This window comes from Prionailurus viverrinus, chromosome F1 (genome assembly GCF_022837055.1).
Source record: "Prionailurus viverrinus isolate Anna chromosome F1, UM_Priviv_1.0, whole genome shotgun sequence".
Taxonomy (NCBI): Eukaryota; Metazoa; Chordata; class Mammalia; order Carnivora; family Felidae; genus Prionailurus; species Prionailurus viverrinus.
Genome location: NC_062577.1, coordinates 62,590,413 through 62,603,106, shown reverse-complemented (window position 1 = coordinate 62,603,106; position 12,694 = coordinate 62,590,413). Strand labels below are relative to the sequence as shown.

General features: G+C 63.8%; 1 protein-coding gene across 1 annotated transcript; it reads right to left on the bottom strand.

The window, feature by feature from the left end:
- Window positions 1-1,665: 1,665 nt before the first annotated feature.
- VSIG8 (V-set and immunoglobulin domain containing 8) lies at window positions 1,666-8,208 on the bottom strand. The gene is made up of 7 exons (XM_047841208.1): window positions 8,160-8,208; window positions 4,982-5,157; window positions 4,352-4,553; window positions 4,029-4,250; window positions 3,312-3,431; window positions 2,827-3,025; window positions 1,666-1,951 (listed from the first exon to the last, which is right to left on the bottom strand). The coding sequence occupies exons 1-7, from the start codon at window positions 8,206-8,208 to the stop codon at window positions 1,666-1,668; spliced, it is 1,254 nt and encodes a 417-aa protein (XP_047697164.1).
- Window positions 8,209-12,694: the final 4,486 nt, after the last annotated feature.

Genomic DNA, 12,694 nt, shown 5'->3' with positions numbered 1-12,694 from the left:
GGTCCCACTGTCTCTCCTTTCTCTTCCCACGCTCTAGCAAGGCAGAGCCTCCAACGCCAGCACCCTTTTGTGCATATCCCAGACAACCGGAAGGGCTTCCTAAGCGGCGTGTGGCCACGCAGGGTTGCAGGGTTTCCTCGGTTCAGAGACTTGAAACCCAGGTGCTTTGAGGTGCACCCATACCCCACACTTCATGCGGTGGGTCGCAGGGTAGGAGCGGGGAGGGTTAGGAAGCCTCCAGGGGAAAAGAGGCAAACAGACGGAAATGCCCGGGCTCTCGACAGGCAGGTGGCTAGGCAGAGGCAGGCAGAACTATGCTCTTCAGAAGACCCTCCAACCCCCTAGGCCAGACACACTTCTGCTAGTGACTGCTGCAGCCATTGTGGGGGTCGGGGGGGAGGGGACAACCACCTGGTCCCCTGGAGGCAGCCGAGAACTGAACGTGTGATGCTTAGGGCTCCCTGAGGGCAGAACTGGGACCCAGGGATGAAAGCCCTGGGAATAAAAATTGGGCCCCCGCAGTAGCAATATGTCTCGGACAGAGGTCCAATGGACCGCTTTGGGAGGTAGGAAGATGACATTGGAGGTCTTCAAGGGGCTGGAACATCCTTGGTCAGAAATGCCGGGGAAGGAATTCAGGTATCAGAGAACCGGCCTGAGGTCCTAGAGTCCAACATGCCTGGATCGACACCTTCGTTATTACCTCTGTGGCCTTGGTCAAGATAGCTACTTCCTCAAGCCTCTGTTTCTTCATCTGCCCAATGGGAGAGTGCACGACTTCATGGGACTAAAGCGAGGATTGAAGAAGACAAAAAAAAAAAAAAAACAAAAACGGGCAAGCGCCTGGCACCTCATGGGCACGCAATACATGCCCACCCCCTTTCCTTTCAAGCAGGCGGGGGGGGGGGGGGGGGGGGGGGGGGGAGTCGCTACATGAGATGCTGTGCAAGGTCTACAAGCCCCAAAGTATGGCTCTGAAATCCTTCCTGGTGGGTGGTACAGAAGGAAGGCATACAGCCTGGGGAGAGAAGGAAGTCGGCAGGAGGTAGATGAGGGAGGAGGAAGAAGGCGCCGAGGGTGGCCGGGAACCTTTCGGGAGGTCAGCCCTGCCAGTCCCCCCGGTCTCCCCTCGCCTGCTTCAGGAATGAGAGGGGAAAGCAGGACTCCGGGCCTACCAGGCGGTTCCCCGTCCGCAGGGTGACGGAGGGGGGTTGGCAGCCCCTCCCAGCCCAGCCCGACCGTCGACCTTCGGAGGTGGGAGGGAGGGACCGGGGCGAAGGGGCAGCAGCCTCCCGCCCGCGCCCCCGGCCGCGCGCCGCCCCTCCGTGGAACCATAGCCACCACAATCTCGGGTCTTAACAGTCGCTTTATTGTGCTAACACCGCCGCTCGGGAGCTCAGACCTGACGCGCAACCATCCAGTCCGGACCCGCACCCACTGCCGGCCCCGGGGCCCTCCGCCTCGCCTGGGGACGCCGGGCCCCCGGCCTCGACCGCGCTCGGCGCTGCCCCCTACCCACCCCCCGCCGTCCCCCCCACCCCCCGCCACCGCGCGCGGGCCCCGGGGGAGGCGCCGTGGGTCCCGGAGGCCCGGAGGCCCGGGCGGGCGCGGCGGGCGCGGGGCGGAGCGCGTCCCCGGCTGCGGGCGGGGAGCCCCGCGGCGCGCTCACACCAGGAGGCCGTCGGTGCGCTCCCGAGGCCCCTCGGCGCAGTCGGCGGGCTCCGCGCTCTTGACCTTGATGTAGACCGGGGAGGGGCCCGCTTCGCAGGCGGCGGCGGCGGCGGCGGCGGCGGCGCAGGGCGCCAGGGCCACGTCCTCGGGGCCGCCGCAGGGCGGGGGCGCGTACTTGCGGCGCAGGGAGCGGCTGACGGTCTGCGTCGGGTACCCCAGCAGGTGGGTGACGCTGCGGCCGCGCCCGCCGGCCTTGCACCCGGGCGCCTCGGCGTCCTCTCTGTGGAAACAACAGGCGGGCGGGTGAGCGGGCTCCTCCGGGCGCGGCGTGGGCACGGCCTGGCCGGAGCGGGGGCTGCCGGCAGCCTCTCGGCCCCGCGCCGCCCTCCACCGGCGCCTCGCCTCTCCCTCGGCCTCCGCCTGCTCTCCTCTGCCTCCTCCTGGCCGGCGACCCCACGCCGCACACGGGGCCCGTCCGCGAGCGTCCGCCAGCCCCCGGCGGGCAGCCCCACGGGCGCCCCCCGGCCCCTTCCGACGTGCGCACCCGTCCCCGAGACGGGGAGGGAGGCTCGGAGGCCCGGGAGGAGCCGCCTTCCCTGTCCTTCGCTCTCCTTAGCTAACACCAGCCTCGCCCTCGCCTTCTCCTCTCCTCACCCCTGCCCCTCGACCTCCTTCTCCACCTTTGCCTCCTTCCCCGGGGCTTTGCAGTCATTAGCACTCCTAGGCTTGTTCTATTTTTATTTCTAGTCGGTTTCTAATGTACCTTATTAGCACTATCCTTACTATTGACTCTTCTTAAATAAGCATGTCCAGAGTTGTCACCGGCGTGAAACAGGGCAAACACGGGGGGGGGGGGGTGAAAAAAAATACGGTCCCTGCCCTCCAGGAGCTTACAGTCTAGACAAGATGCACAGAGAGGTGCATAGACAGGAGGGAAACGGAGGGCAGGGGAGCAGAGGTGAAGACTGGCTCGGGACGGGGAGAGAGGAGCCACGGCGGGTGGCAGGTCGACATGCTGCGGTCCCCGGCACTCCTGGCGATGGCCGGCAGGGTGGGGGTGGGGGTCCCGGCCGGCCCGGTGGCAGGCAGGGGTGAGGAGGGGCAGGGCGCCGGTCCCCTGCCGCTCGGCAGCATGCAGCATGCATCAGGTTTTACCTGATCTCACTAGCCAAGTCGCCGCAGGCCCCTCCGCCGACCCCGCCGCCGTTGCCGTAGCCGAAGGCACCGCGGGCGCCGCCGGCCCCGGCGCCCCCGCAGCAGCAGCAGACGAGCCCCCAGATGCCCACCAGCAGACAGCCCAGCATGAGCAGGGAGCCCAGCACTGCGCCTATGATCATGCCTATGCGCCGGGAGTCTGTGGAGACAAGTGAAGACAGTCAGGCTTCCTGCAGCCCCGCAGGTGCCTCCTAACCAGGAAGTGTGGGGCCGGCCGTCTGTGGGGAAGAGAGCGAGGGTCCCAGCGGGTGTCGGGGCCCGGGGACACCCAGTGAGGAAGGATGAGGAGATGCCTGTGCCCCCCCCCCCCCCCGCCGCGGCTTCCCGGCCCTGATGGAAATGGGAAGGCAGAGCAGACAGCCCAGGCTCCTCCAGTCCCGCCCTCCCCGCCCCAGGGCCCCCAGGGCCGCTGCCACTGCACCCACCTGAGACCTTCACCTCCACCACGCACACACTGTAGCCCACGTGGTTGGCCACCGTGCACTGATAGAGCCCGTCATCCTCCCGGGAGATGTCCTTCAGCACCAGGTCGCCGTTGTTCAGGCCTGAAACTGAAAAGGCACCACAGGGCTGTGGCAAGGGCCCGGGGGCCACCCCAGCCTAGACCACTGCCGGTGGGGAGGGAAGGAGGGAAGGCAGATGCACACACGCACACGCGCGCACACACACACACACACACACACACACACACACCGGCCCACCCCACTCTCCCGATGACTCACTCCCCCGGTGGTGCTGAAACGGAGAGAGAAGGCAGCCCCTCTCCCAGCAACGGGACGGAAACACCATTAATTAACTCTGCCACCTTGGGCAAATCTCTCCCCTCTCTGGACCTTGGTGTCCTTCTTGGTACAGTGAGGACAAGGTGAGACCAGAGGAATTCTCCAGGTCCCTCCAGCTCTGAGAGTCTCTGTTTGGCGGTGAGTACTGTCCAGCCTCCCTGTGGGCCTCGGCCCTCTGAGTCCCCCCCATGGCCCCCGGAAGGCAGATGCTATCGCTCCCTCTCCCTCTGTGAGGCACCCAAGGCATGGAGGGGTGCAGCCAGCCGCCTGAGGCTCGCAGCGGGTCAGTGCAGCAGCCAGGACCCAGGCCTGGCTCTGTCGGTGTGTCCCCCCGAGGTCCCGCTGTTCGCACAGACCCACCTTGGTTCAGGGAGCTGTGGAAGGACTCCTGGTAGGAGAGCTCCGAGTGGAAGCTGTGCTGTGAGTGGTAGGAACCGGCGCGGTAGGGGTGGGTGTGCCCGCTGATCTTGGCCCACTTGTAGGAGAGGGGCGGGGTGCCTCCGTTGGCAAAGCACTTGAGCACCACGTCGTTGCCGTGGGTCATGTGGCCCTCAGACCAGCACAGGGGCACCGCGGGCCGCGCTGCGGGGAACCAGGCAGGTGTGAGCCGGGGCCCGGCCGAGGGGCTCTGGAGCCTGGGGGGGGGGGGGGAGTGGGGGGCGCCCGGAGGAGTCCGGCCATACCTTGGACAGTGACGATGACCTTCCGGCTGGCCATGGTGGTCTTCTTCACCCGACACTCGTAGGTGGCCGTGTCAGACACCTGCAGGTTCATGAGGTTGATGGAGGCGTCATACTGGCTGGGGTCTGAGGCTGCAAAGCGGACCCTCTGCTGCAGGTGGGGAAGGTTGCCATGATTGATCCTCTTGTCCTGGTAACTAAGGAACTGGGAAGAAAGAGGAAACGGGAGTGGTGAGCCAGGCACGGCCAAGGAGGGCCACGTGGCTCGGTGGCCTCGGGCATGTCACCGAACTTCTCCGCGACTCCGCTTTCTCTGCTGAAAGACGATGACGATGATACCTGACCCATTAACCTCCCAGTGAATGTGCGAGAGCAGATGAGATCAGGCGCTTTGGAAAGCGTTGGAAAGTGTCGGGTCAGGCTGGGACCGTCCTGAGGCCTCCCCTGCCCTCCGGAGCAGGTGGGAGAAGGCCAACTAATGGTGATTTGTGATTACAGAGCCCGCGGGCCTGTCGCCTCATCCCCGGAGAGGCCACTGGGGACGTTCAAGGTCTTCGTTTCCTCCTCTGCCCTCCTTTTCCCCTCAGGCTGGCCTACAGGTGGGGCAAGGGGAACCCTAAGCCCAGCACTCACCACATTCTCCCGGTGTGAGGGGTCTGAATTGACCTGCATCCACTCGATGTCCAGCCCATTGGGACCATAGTCCTCAGGGTCCAGGATGTAGGGGCAGCCCAGCCTCACATTATCACCTTCTGCCAGGTACAGGATCTCCTGGCCATCTCCGTTGATCCGCACAGCAGACAGCAGTGCTAAGGGAGGGGCAGGGCAGGTGGGGGAGGGGGGAGAGAAGACCAGGGGGCGGGGGCAGTCAGCTTCTGCCCCTCTCTCTGCTATCCTGCATGGAACTGCCTGGGGAGGAGTGGCTGCTGTGTGTGCGTGCGTGTGTGTGTGTGTGTGTGTGTAAGCACGCGAAGCGACCAGAGTTGAACGCTCCGATGGAAAATCCTGGCTCATTAAAATATGGCTTTTTCTGGGCCAAGAGAGTGTTCCCACGTGGAGACCGGAGGGTGGATGCCATGGCCGCTGGGGTCCCTTTCCAGCCCAAGGAGTCGAAGACTTGACATGATTGCAGGTGTCTCTGCGTATGACACCTGCGTGTCTGTGGCTGTACCCTTGGGTGTGACCACGTGTGACTGGCTGTGTCAGGGCGCTGAGTGATCGCTCGTGCCTGTGTGTGATGGCAGGCAGCTGGGACCGGGAGCCTGGCTGCGTGGGTCTGGCGCTGCTCGTGGCCTGGGCCTGGGAATATGGCCACATGCATCCGTAGGACAGTCTGAGCCTTGTGTGATGACACATGGCATTGTGGATTTTGTGTCCGTCCCCCTGTGCCATCGAATGGCTCAGGCACAGCCGCCCACACATGCTGGCTCCAGTTGGGGCCCCTCCCACTGCTCACAGCCCTGGTTCCACTGAGTCAGCCCCGCTGAGAAGCCAAGATCTGGAAGCTGAGGACCCAGCTCCTTGCCCTCCCTCCCCTGGAGCCCCAGGCAAGCACTAGCCCCAACCGGTTGGACCCAGAGAGGAATACGGAGTGTGGGGAGTGGTGGGGGGGGGCCGCCCCGACCTTGGCAAGCAGGACAGGCAGGCTCCACCCCCCAGGCTCCTGCAGCCCTCCCTGCCCAGGCCCCTGGCCCGGCCTGGCTCACGCTCCGGCCCACCAGACAGCCAGCAAATCCCCGGAGTCCCAGCCCTGGTCTCGGCAACTCCCGCTCTGCCCTTCTCCGGATCTCTCGGGGCCTACGTCTCTGTTAGAGTGTCTCACACCTCCAGTTTCACACGGTCACCGCCCCACATCGCCACACTTAACAGACCTTCAAAACGCAGACACATCTCTGTGCGGGTCCCACTTTGCTACCCACACAGACACCCGTCAGATCCAGACAGACACGCGTCTGCACACACAGTGCGCGTTCATCTGGAAGGCATGCATCCCTGCCCACGGCGCCCTCCCCGTGCGCATCCGCTCAACACTACACGTCCCTGCAGAAGCTTGGTTCGCTTCCAGAGGGCCAGCAGGGGCCTTTTTAACACCCCCAGACACCTCAGGCATCCCCCGCCCCGCCCCCAACCCTGGCAGGGCCAGCAACCCTAACCCCACAGGCTCCAGGGTGACCCAGAGCAGGCGGGCCGGCAACGGGGCACTAGCGGATCGTGGGGACACCTCCTCCAGCCCCGGGCCAAGGGAGATGTGATCGGCTCTCCCGAGATAAGGATCCTGGCACTGACTGCCAGCTCCTGGGGCGCCAGGAGGCACACCAGGGATGAGCCAGAGCCCAGAGAGCAGAGGCTCCACCCTGGGAAGGGCTGCCGGGAGGGCTGTCCCCATACCCAGGGGGCTGGCCCAGCAGCCCAGCAGGAAGGTAGATCTGTAGGGGAGGGGGCTGGGGAAGGAGGGGACAGGCTGAATGAGAGCGCCTCCACCCTGCACTAGGCAGTGTCTTCCCTTGTCCCGGGCCAGGGAGCCTCACCCTAGCCTTTCAGTCTCTCCAGAAGCCTCTCGACCTCCGCCCTGTCCGCGGGGCTCCAGCCTTTCCACACCCCTCACTCCTCGCTGTCTCACCTTGGTCCCTCCTGCTTCTGCACTGAGGAAGTCTTGCAGGGAGCATGAGACAAGAGAGGGAAGAGAGCCAAGGAGAGAGAGCTGGACAGGAGTCCCTGGAGAGAAGGAGGGAGGAAGGGGGCCAAGGCGACACAGTGGGCCCCCTCCCCTCCCCCCCCCAAAGCACCTGAGACTGTGCGCCCCCTGTGGGCATCCTTGGTGCGTTTCCCAGCTGCCTGCACAGCTCCTAACCCTCCCTCTGGAGGTGACAGAGCAGAGAGAGGGTGTTGGAGCATAGACACACAGAGCGCTGGTCTGTCCTGCCCCGCACCACACACATGGACGTGTCCCGGGTCCCCAGACCACAGCTGGAGCTTCGTGAGGGGGCCCTGCCGTCACCCTGCCAGTAATGCAGTCTCTCTCTCTCCCTCTCTCCCTCTCTCTCTCTCTCTCTGTGTCACACACACACACACACACACACGTGTGCACGAAGGCTGAAAATGCTCCCCGAGTTCCCCCCACAAACCCGCTCCTGCGAACCCAGACCCCAGGAGGGTCTCAGCCATTTCCAGCGATGCCCACACACAGGGGCTCCTGCTGGGACTTGCCCCAACAGGGGCAGGGGGCCACAGCATCAACCTCTGAGCCCTGCTCTCGAGGTGTGCCCCCTCGGGGTGAGGGGGCTCTGGGAGGCGCCATCCCCACCACCCATCTCATCCTGAGGGGTGGCGCTACCCTGGAGCTCTCAGAGCACAGTCCGTCTCCTAGGGGGCGCTGTTTCCTCTCAAAGCAACTCCCTGCCCTTGGCTCTAGCCTGGGGGTGGGAGTGGGTCCTCCCCAGGGGAACAGCACACAGAGAGGAAAAGGGGCCTTTCCGGGGAGAGCCTCCCCGGCGACACCAGCCTCGCCATGCGCCTGACACCCTGCCCCACCCCCAGATCCCCAGGCAAGCTCTCCAGGCAAGCCCTGCTCTCCGTGCACAGCGTGTGCGCGCACGCACGTCCGAGCCCCACACGGCTCACAGGCACCGCGAAGATCCATCAAGGCCTGTGCCCCAGACCCTCGGGCACGGGGCCGTCTTGGCCATATCCCCAGCCAGCTGGCAGCGGGGCCTCGGACCACCTCCGAGGCGCCTCTGCGGGCCCGTTGTGGTCCCTTTCCCTGCCCTCCTGGCATCGCGTGGGTGTCCCTGCCGGATGCCCAGCCCCATACCTGGGCTCAGGCACACGAGCAGAAGGTGGAACGCTCCTCGGACTGCCATGTCTCTAGGCTTGGTGTTTCCTCCGCTCGGGCTGGGTGTCCCTGGGGCCAGCGGTGGTGGGTGTGTGGGGACAGGTGGAGGGAGGGGGAGCGGAGGGCCCAGACACTGCCCGGGGTGGCAGGAAGGTGCAGTGAGTGCCGGGGCCACAGCCGGAGTTATTTCTATAGGAGGGAGGGGGCCCGGTCCCCGCCTTGGGGAGGAGCCCCGGGAGCCTTAATTATCGGGGTGACAGAGCGGCCTACCCAGGTATTACCCAGCCCTCACCCAAGCTCTTCCCTCTCCCGAGAGTGGCAAAGGGAGGCCGGCGGGACTTGTAATTAGGCACCTGTTAAGCTTCCACTTCCTCCTGGCCCCATGCTCGGGCTAACAACAGTCGCCTGGTTCTACAGCGTCCACAGAGCTCCCCTCACCACTCATTTGCTGCCTCCTTCCCCCGGGGAGACGGGGAAGCGGAAGGAGAGCCAGGCCTGGGGAGGAAAGGTGGCCAGGCTGGGAAGGGTTAACCCGGGCCCAGGGACACAGGGGTCTGACCCAGCCTTCCCTGCAAGCTCATCTGTGACCCTGGGGGAACCCCCCTACCGCCCCTGGTTGAGGTCTGTGGGAAGGGGCAGCAGGAAAGGGGACTCGGGCTGGAAGGAAGGCCCAGGCAGATGAAAGAGCCCCGGGAACGTCCAGCCCGCCTGCCCCTGAGGCCTCTGGCCCTTCAAAGGGAGCCAGGTCTCCCCAGGGCTGAAAGAGGGAGGGGTGCATGGGCACAGGGGCTTCCCCTGGCTGCCCCTAGGGAGCTGTGGCGCCCACACCTACCTGAGGTGAGGCCAGCCCCGAGCGCAGGGGGTTCCTGGGCGCGGGGGTGTTGGCGGCCACCGGAAAGACCAGGAAGGGGGCGTGCATGCGTCACGTCTCTGCTCGTGCACACCTTTCAGGGGTCACTTGGTGCCCTTGCTTCCAGGCACAGGAGGGGAGACTAGGCCCCTCGAGACCTGGACTGCTCATTGGGGTGACCTGGGCAGCTTGGAGCTGGGTGGGTAGGGGAGGAGGCAGAGCGAGAAGGCGGAGGACCAGCCCCCGGCTCATTGGCCTAGGGGTCAGGTGGGGGTCAGGTCCTGCGTGGTCCCATTCAGCAGCTCAGCTCCCTCAGAGGGGCCGTCGCTGACAGGGGCCACAGGGAGGGCAGGGGTGAAGAGCCTTGGGGAGAGTTATGGGCCAGGGCCAGCTCAACGAGGAAGCGCGAGGAGTCCACGCGCCTCTGTGCTCCAAATCCCTCCGCCCCCCCCTCCTCAACAATGACAGGGTGCTCTAGGGCCCGCCAGAGGTACCAACGAATATCTGTATTTCCTTGTTTATTCTGAGGTTTATGAGATTGCCCTGCACCCTCGGGAGAGCAAGGATCATTATCCCCCCTTTACAGACGGGGGGGGGGGGGGGGTGGGGGGGGGTGGGGATTCAGCCCACCTGCTGCTGCTGAGCCTGGCAAAGTGGGGGGACGCCCGGGCATCCTGACCCTCAACCCAGAGCGGCCCAAGGAAAGGGCTCGGTGGTCGTGTGGGTTAGTAGATGTACCCACGGGGTAGAAGCTTGGAAGGCCAGTGATGGGGGAGGGGGGGCGGATAACCGGGGGGGCCAGGAAGAAGCGGGACTGCACGGCAAAGAGGAAAGCTGTGGCTCCATCAGGGTCAAGTGTAGGGCCGGTGGATTGGGTCCTGGCTGTCGGTTCATATCAGAGCCGGGGCGAAGGCTGGGTCGGGTGGTTGGGATCACCAATGAGCTCGAGGTCACGCTTGAGGAACTAGGGCTAGATTAGGCTAGAGTGACAGCGAGAGCTGAGGCTAGGGTGTGCGGCTGGGGTCCGTGTTAGGATAAGGCGCGAGCGAGGGGTTCATTCACAGCCACGTGTGGTAATGCAGCTACGGCCAAACTGGAGACTGGGCCGAGGCCGACTTAGGGTTGGGGTTCCAGTAGGTTGAGGCTGGGGTTTGTGGTTTCTGCGTTCGGGATTTGAGCTAGGGTGGACTGTGGTTAGGTTAGGGACGTGCGTTAAGCGGGCCGCACGATTCATGGGGATCAGAAATGAAGTTTGACTTGAGACACGGGAAGACTTCAGTCCCCATCTGCTAAAGGGCAGACTGGCCAGCCTATCTATCCCTTGGCTCTGGGACAACACCAGCAGCATCGTACCAACACGGATCAGTGTGTGAATTGAGGGTTTGGGAGGGGGTCCCAAATAGGCGTGAGCCCACCAGAAGCAACCTAGCCCCCTAACAAAGGATCCCCCCCCCCCCGAGTCCTGCTCCACAGCTTAAGCCCGCCAGCAGTCAAGCTCCCCGAGCGACAGCTGGGGAGCTGGTGCAGGAAGCTATCAGCAGGGAGTGGGGCTTGGGCTCCAAAGTGATCCGGAAGACAGGGGCCACCAGGGGCACTTTTACTGGGTCGGAGTTGGGGGGGGGGGGGTCCCAGGGGACACGTGCTGGGGGAAACTGAGGACCTAGATACTCCTAGAAGAACAGCCACTTTTGAGGGCTCCACACCGGGGGCCCTCAGAGCCTCAAAAGGCAAGTCACATTGTTGTTCTCCTTTGACCCACTAAGGGCTAATTGCCACCTCCTTGCAGTTTGGGGCCCATAAATGAAGCTGACGGCCTTCCTGCCTTGTGCCCTGAGCCCTGCAGGGTTTGGAGGCTGGTGACTGAGTGCCAGCTTGGTTTTCACAGCAGAGGCCCAGCCCCCTGGCTCTGAGACCAGCCCCCAGCCCGAGTCTCTCTCTGGGCTCATCCTCAACAGAGGAAGAGAGGCCGCTCCCTGGAGCCCCCCACCTCCACCCCAACTCCTCCTCTCCCTTTCCCTCACCCAGTCTCCACCCCAAACATCCCATCTTCCCACCCACTTTCTTTTCAGGTCTCAGAGAGGCCTGGACAGATCCAGGGGACTGTTGGGGTCTGTCTGTGCCCCAGGGAGAGAAGACGGTTGAGAGAGTCCGTGCTCAGCAAAGGGGCACAGAAACACCTGTGGCATCCAAATGGCCCGTCAGAGGCTCCGAGGGGGAGAGAGGAGGCAGAGGGCCCAGGCTGCCATCTGTGGTCCAGAGTACCCTAGACGGCCCCCCTTGCCTTTCCCTAAGAAATCCACAGTTCATTCAGCACAGGAGACGGGGCCTCCTTTGCACACACCCGCCAGTTGAGGCTGTATTTGCTTTTTTTTTTAAATTTATTTGTTCCATCTTTTTAAATGTTTATTTATTTTCGAGAGAGAAAGAGAGACAGAGCGTGAGCAGGGGAGGGGCAGAGAGAGGAGGAGACACAGAATCCGAAGCGGGCTCCAGGCTCCAAGCTGTCAGCACAGAGCTCAACGCGGGGCTCGAACTCACAAACTGCAAGATGGTGACCTGAGCCAGAGTCGGACGCTTAACCGACTGAGCCACCCAGGTGCTTCTGCTTCTCTTTTTTTCAATGTTTATTTTGAGAGAGAGAGAGAGAGACAGTGAGCATGAGTGGGGGAGGGGAAGCGAGAGAGGGAGAGAGAGAATCCCAAGCAGGCTCTGCACCATCAGCAGAGTCGGACGCGGGGCTTGATTCCGCGAACCGTGAGATCAGGACCTGAGCCAAAACCAAGAGTCAGATGCTTAACCAACTGAGCCCCCCAGGCGCCCTGATTATATTTGCCTCTGTCCTAAGACAGAAACAGAATCCCAAGACACAGGCTTAGAAAGGAGTGAACAGAGACACAGAGGAGGGAAGAGGCAGATCCAGGACCCAGAGAGGCCCAGAGGCTGCTTCTGAGATGAGGCGCAGCCCAGCCCCACGACGTCTTGGGGAAGGACAGGCAGAGGCCCCGGCCGTCCTCCCCTTCCTCCAAAGCCTTGCACTGCAATTCCACACAACCGCTGCGGGCCCGGACCTCCTGCCCTGCCCCCAGGTCCCCAGGCTCAAGCTGGAGCTCCCATCTCCGCAGGTCTGCAACCTGCCCCCTGCTAAGCTACACACACACACACACACACACACACATGCACAATCAGCAGGCCCTTACCCCTCTCCCAGGCCCCCGTGTAGACCCAGGCTCACCCCTACAACACCCAGGAAGTGGACAGCAGACCCCAAGAGTGAGCGTGCCAAGAAAACCCCCAGAGGAGAGGGTTTGGACGACCATGGACGGACATCACCACAGAGTCTGAGAGAGGGCAGACAGGTGCCCACGGGGTGGTCACACAGAGGCAGGAAGCCCCTGCGGCTGATCCCTTTCGACAGCTCTCAGCAAGGGCTCGCGGCGGGAAGGCAGCCGGACCAGGCCACAGTGGGACCAGAAGAGTGGGGGGACGGGGTGGGGAGGCCCAGGTGACATGGGAAGACACTGCCGAGCTCAGACAAGGAACGGTTGGTCGGTGACAGAGAGAAGGCTGAGATCCATGGGTGGGCTCAGTTTCGGGAACTGGGCCAGGGCTCGGGGATCGAGGTCAGTGCTGCACGGTCAGGGGTGGTGGGCAAGAGCTCCTGACC

Excerpts from the sequence above, each read along its gene's own strand:
- VSIG8 (XM_047841208.1), bottom strand. The coding sequence starts at position 8,208 with ATGGCAGTCCGAGGAGCGTTCCACCTTCTGCTCGTGTGCCTGAGCCCA. Across the intron at positions 4,251-4,351 it reads GGTCATCGTCACTGTCCAAG|CGCGGCCCGCGGTGCCCCTG; the intron begins GTATGGCCGGAC and ends GGTTCCCCGCAG. Across the intron at positions 1,952-2,826 it reads GACTTGGCTAGTGAGATCAG|AGAGGACGCCGAGGCGCCCG; the intron begins GTAAAACCTGAT and ends TTGTTTCCACAG.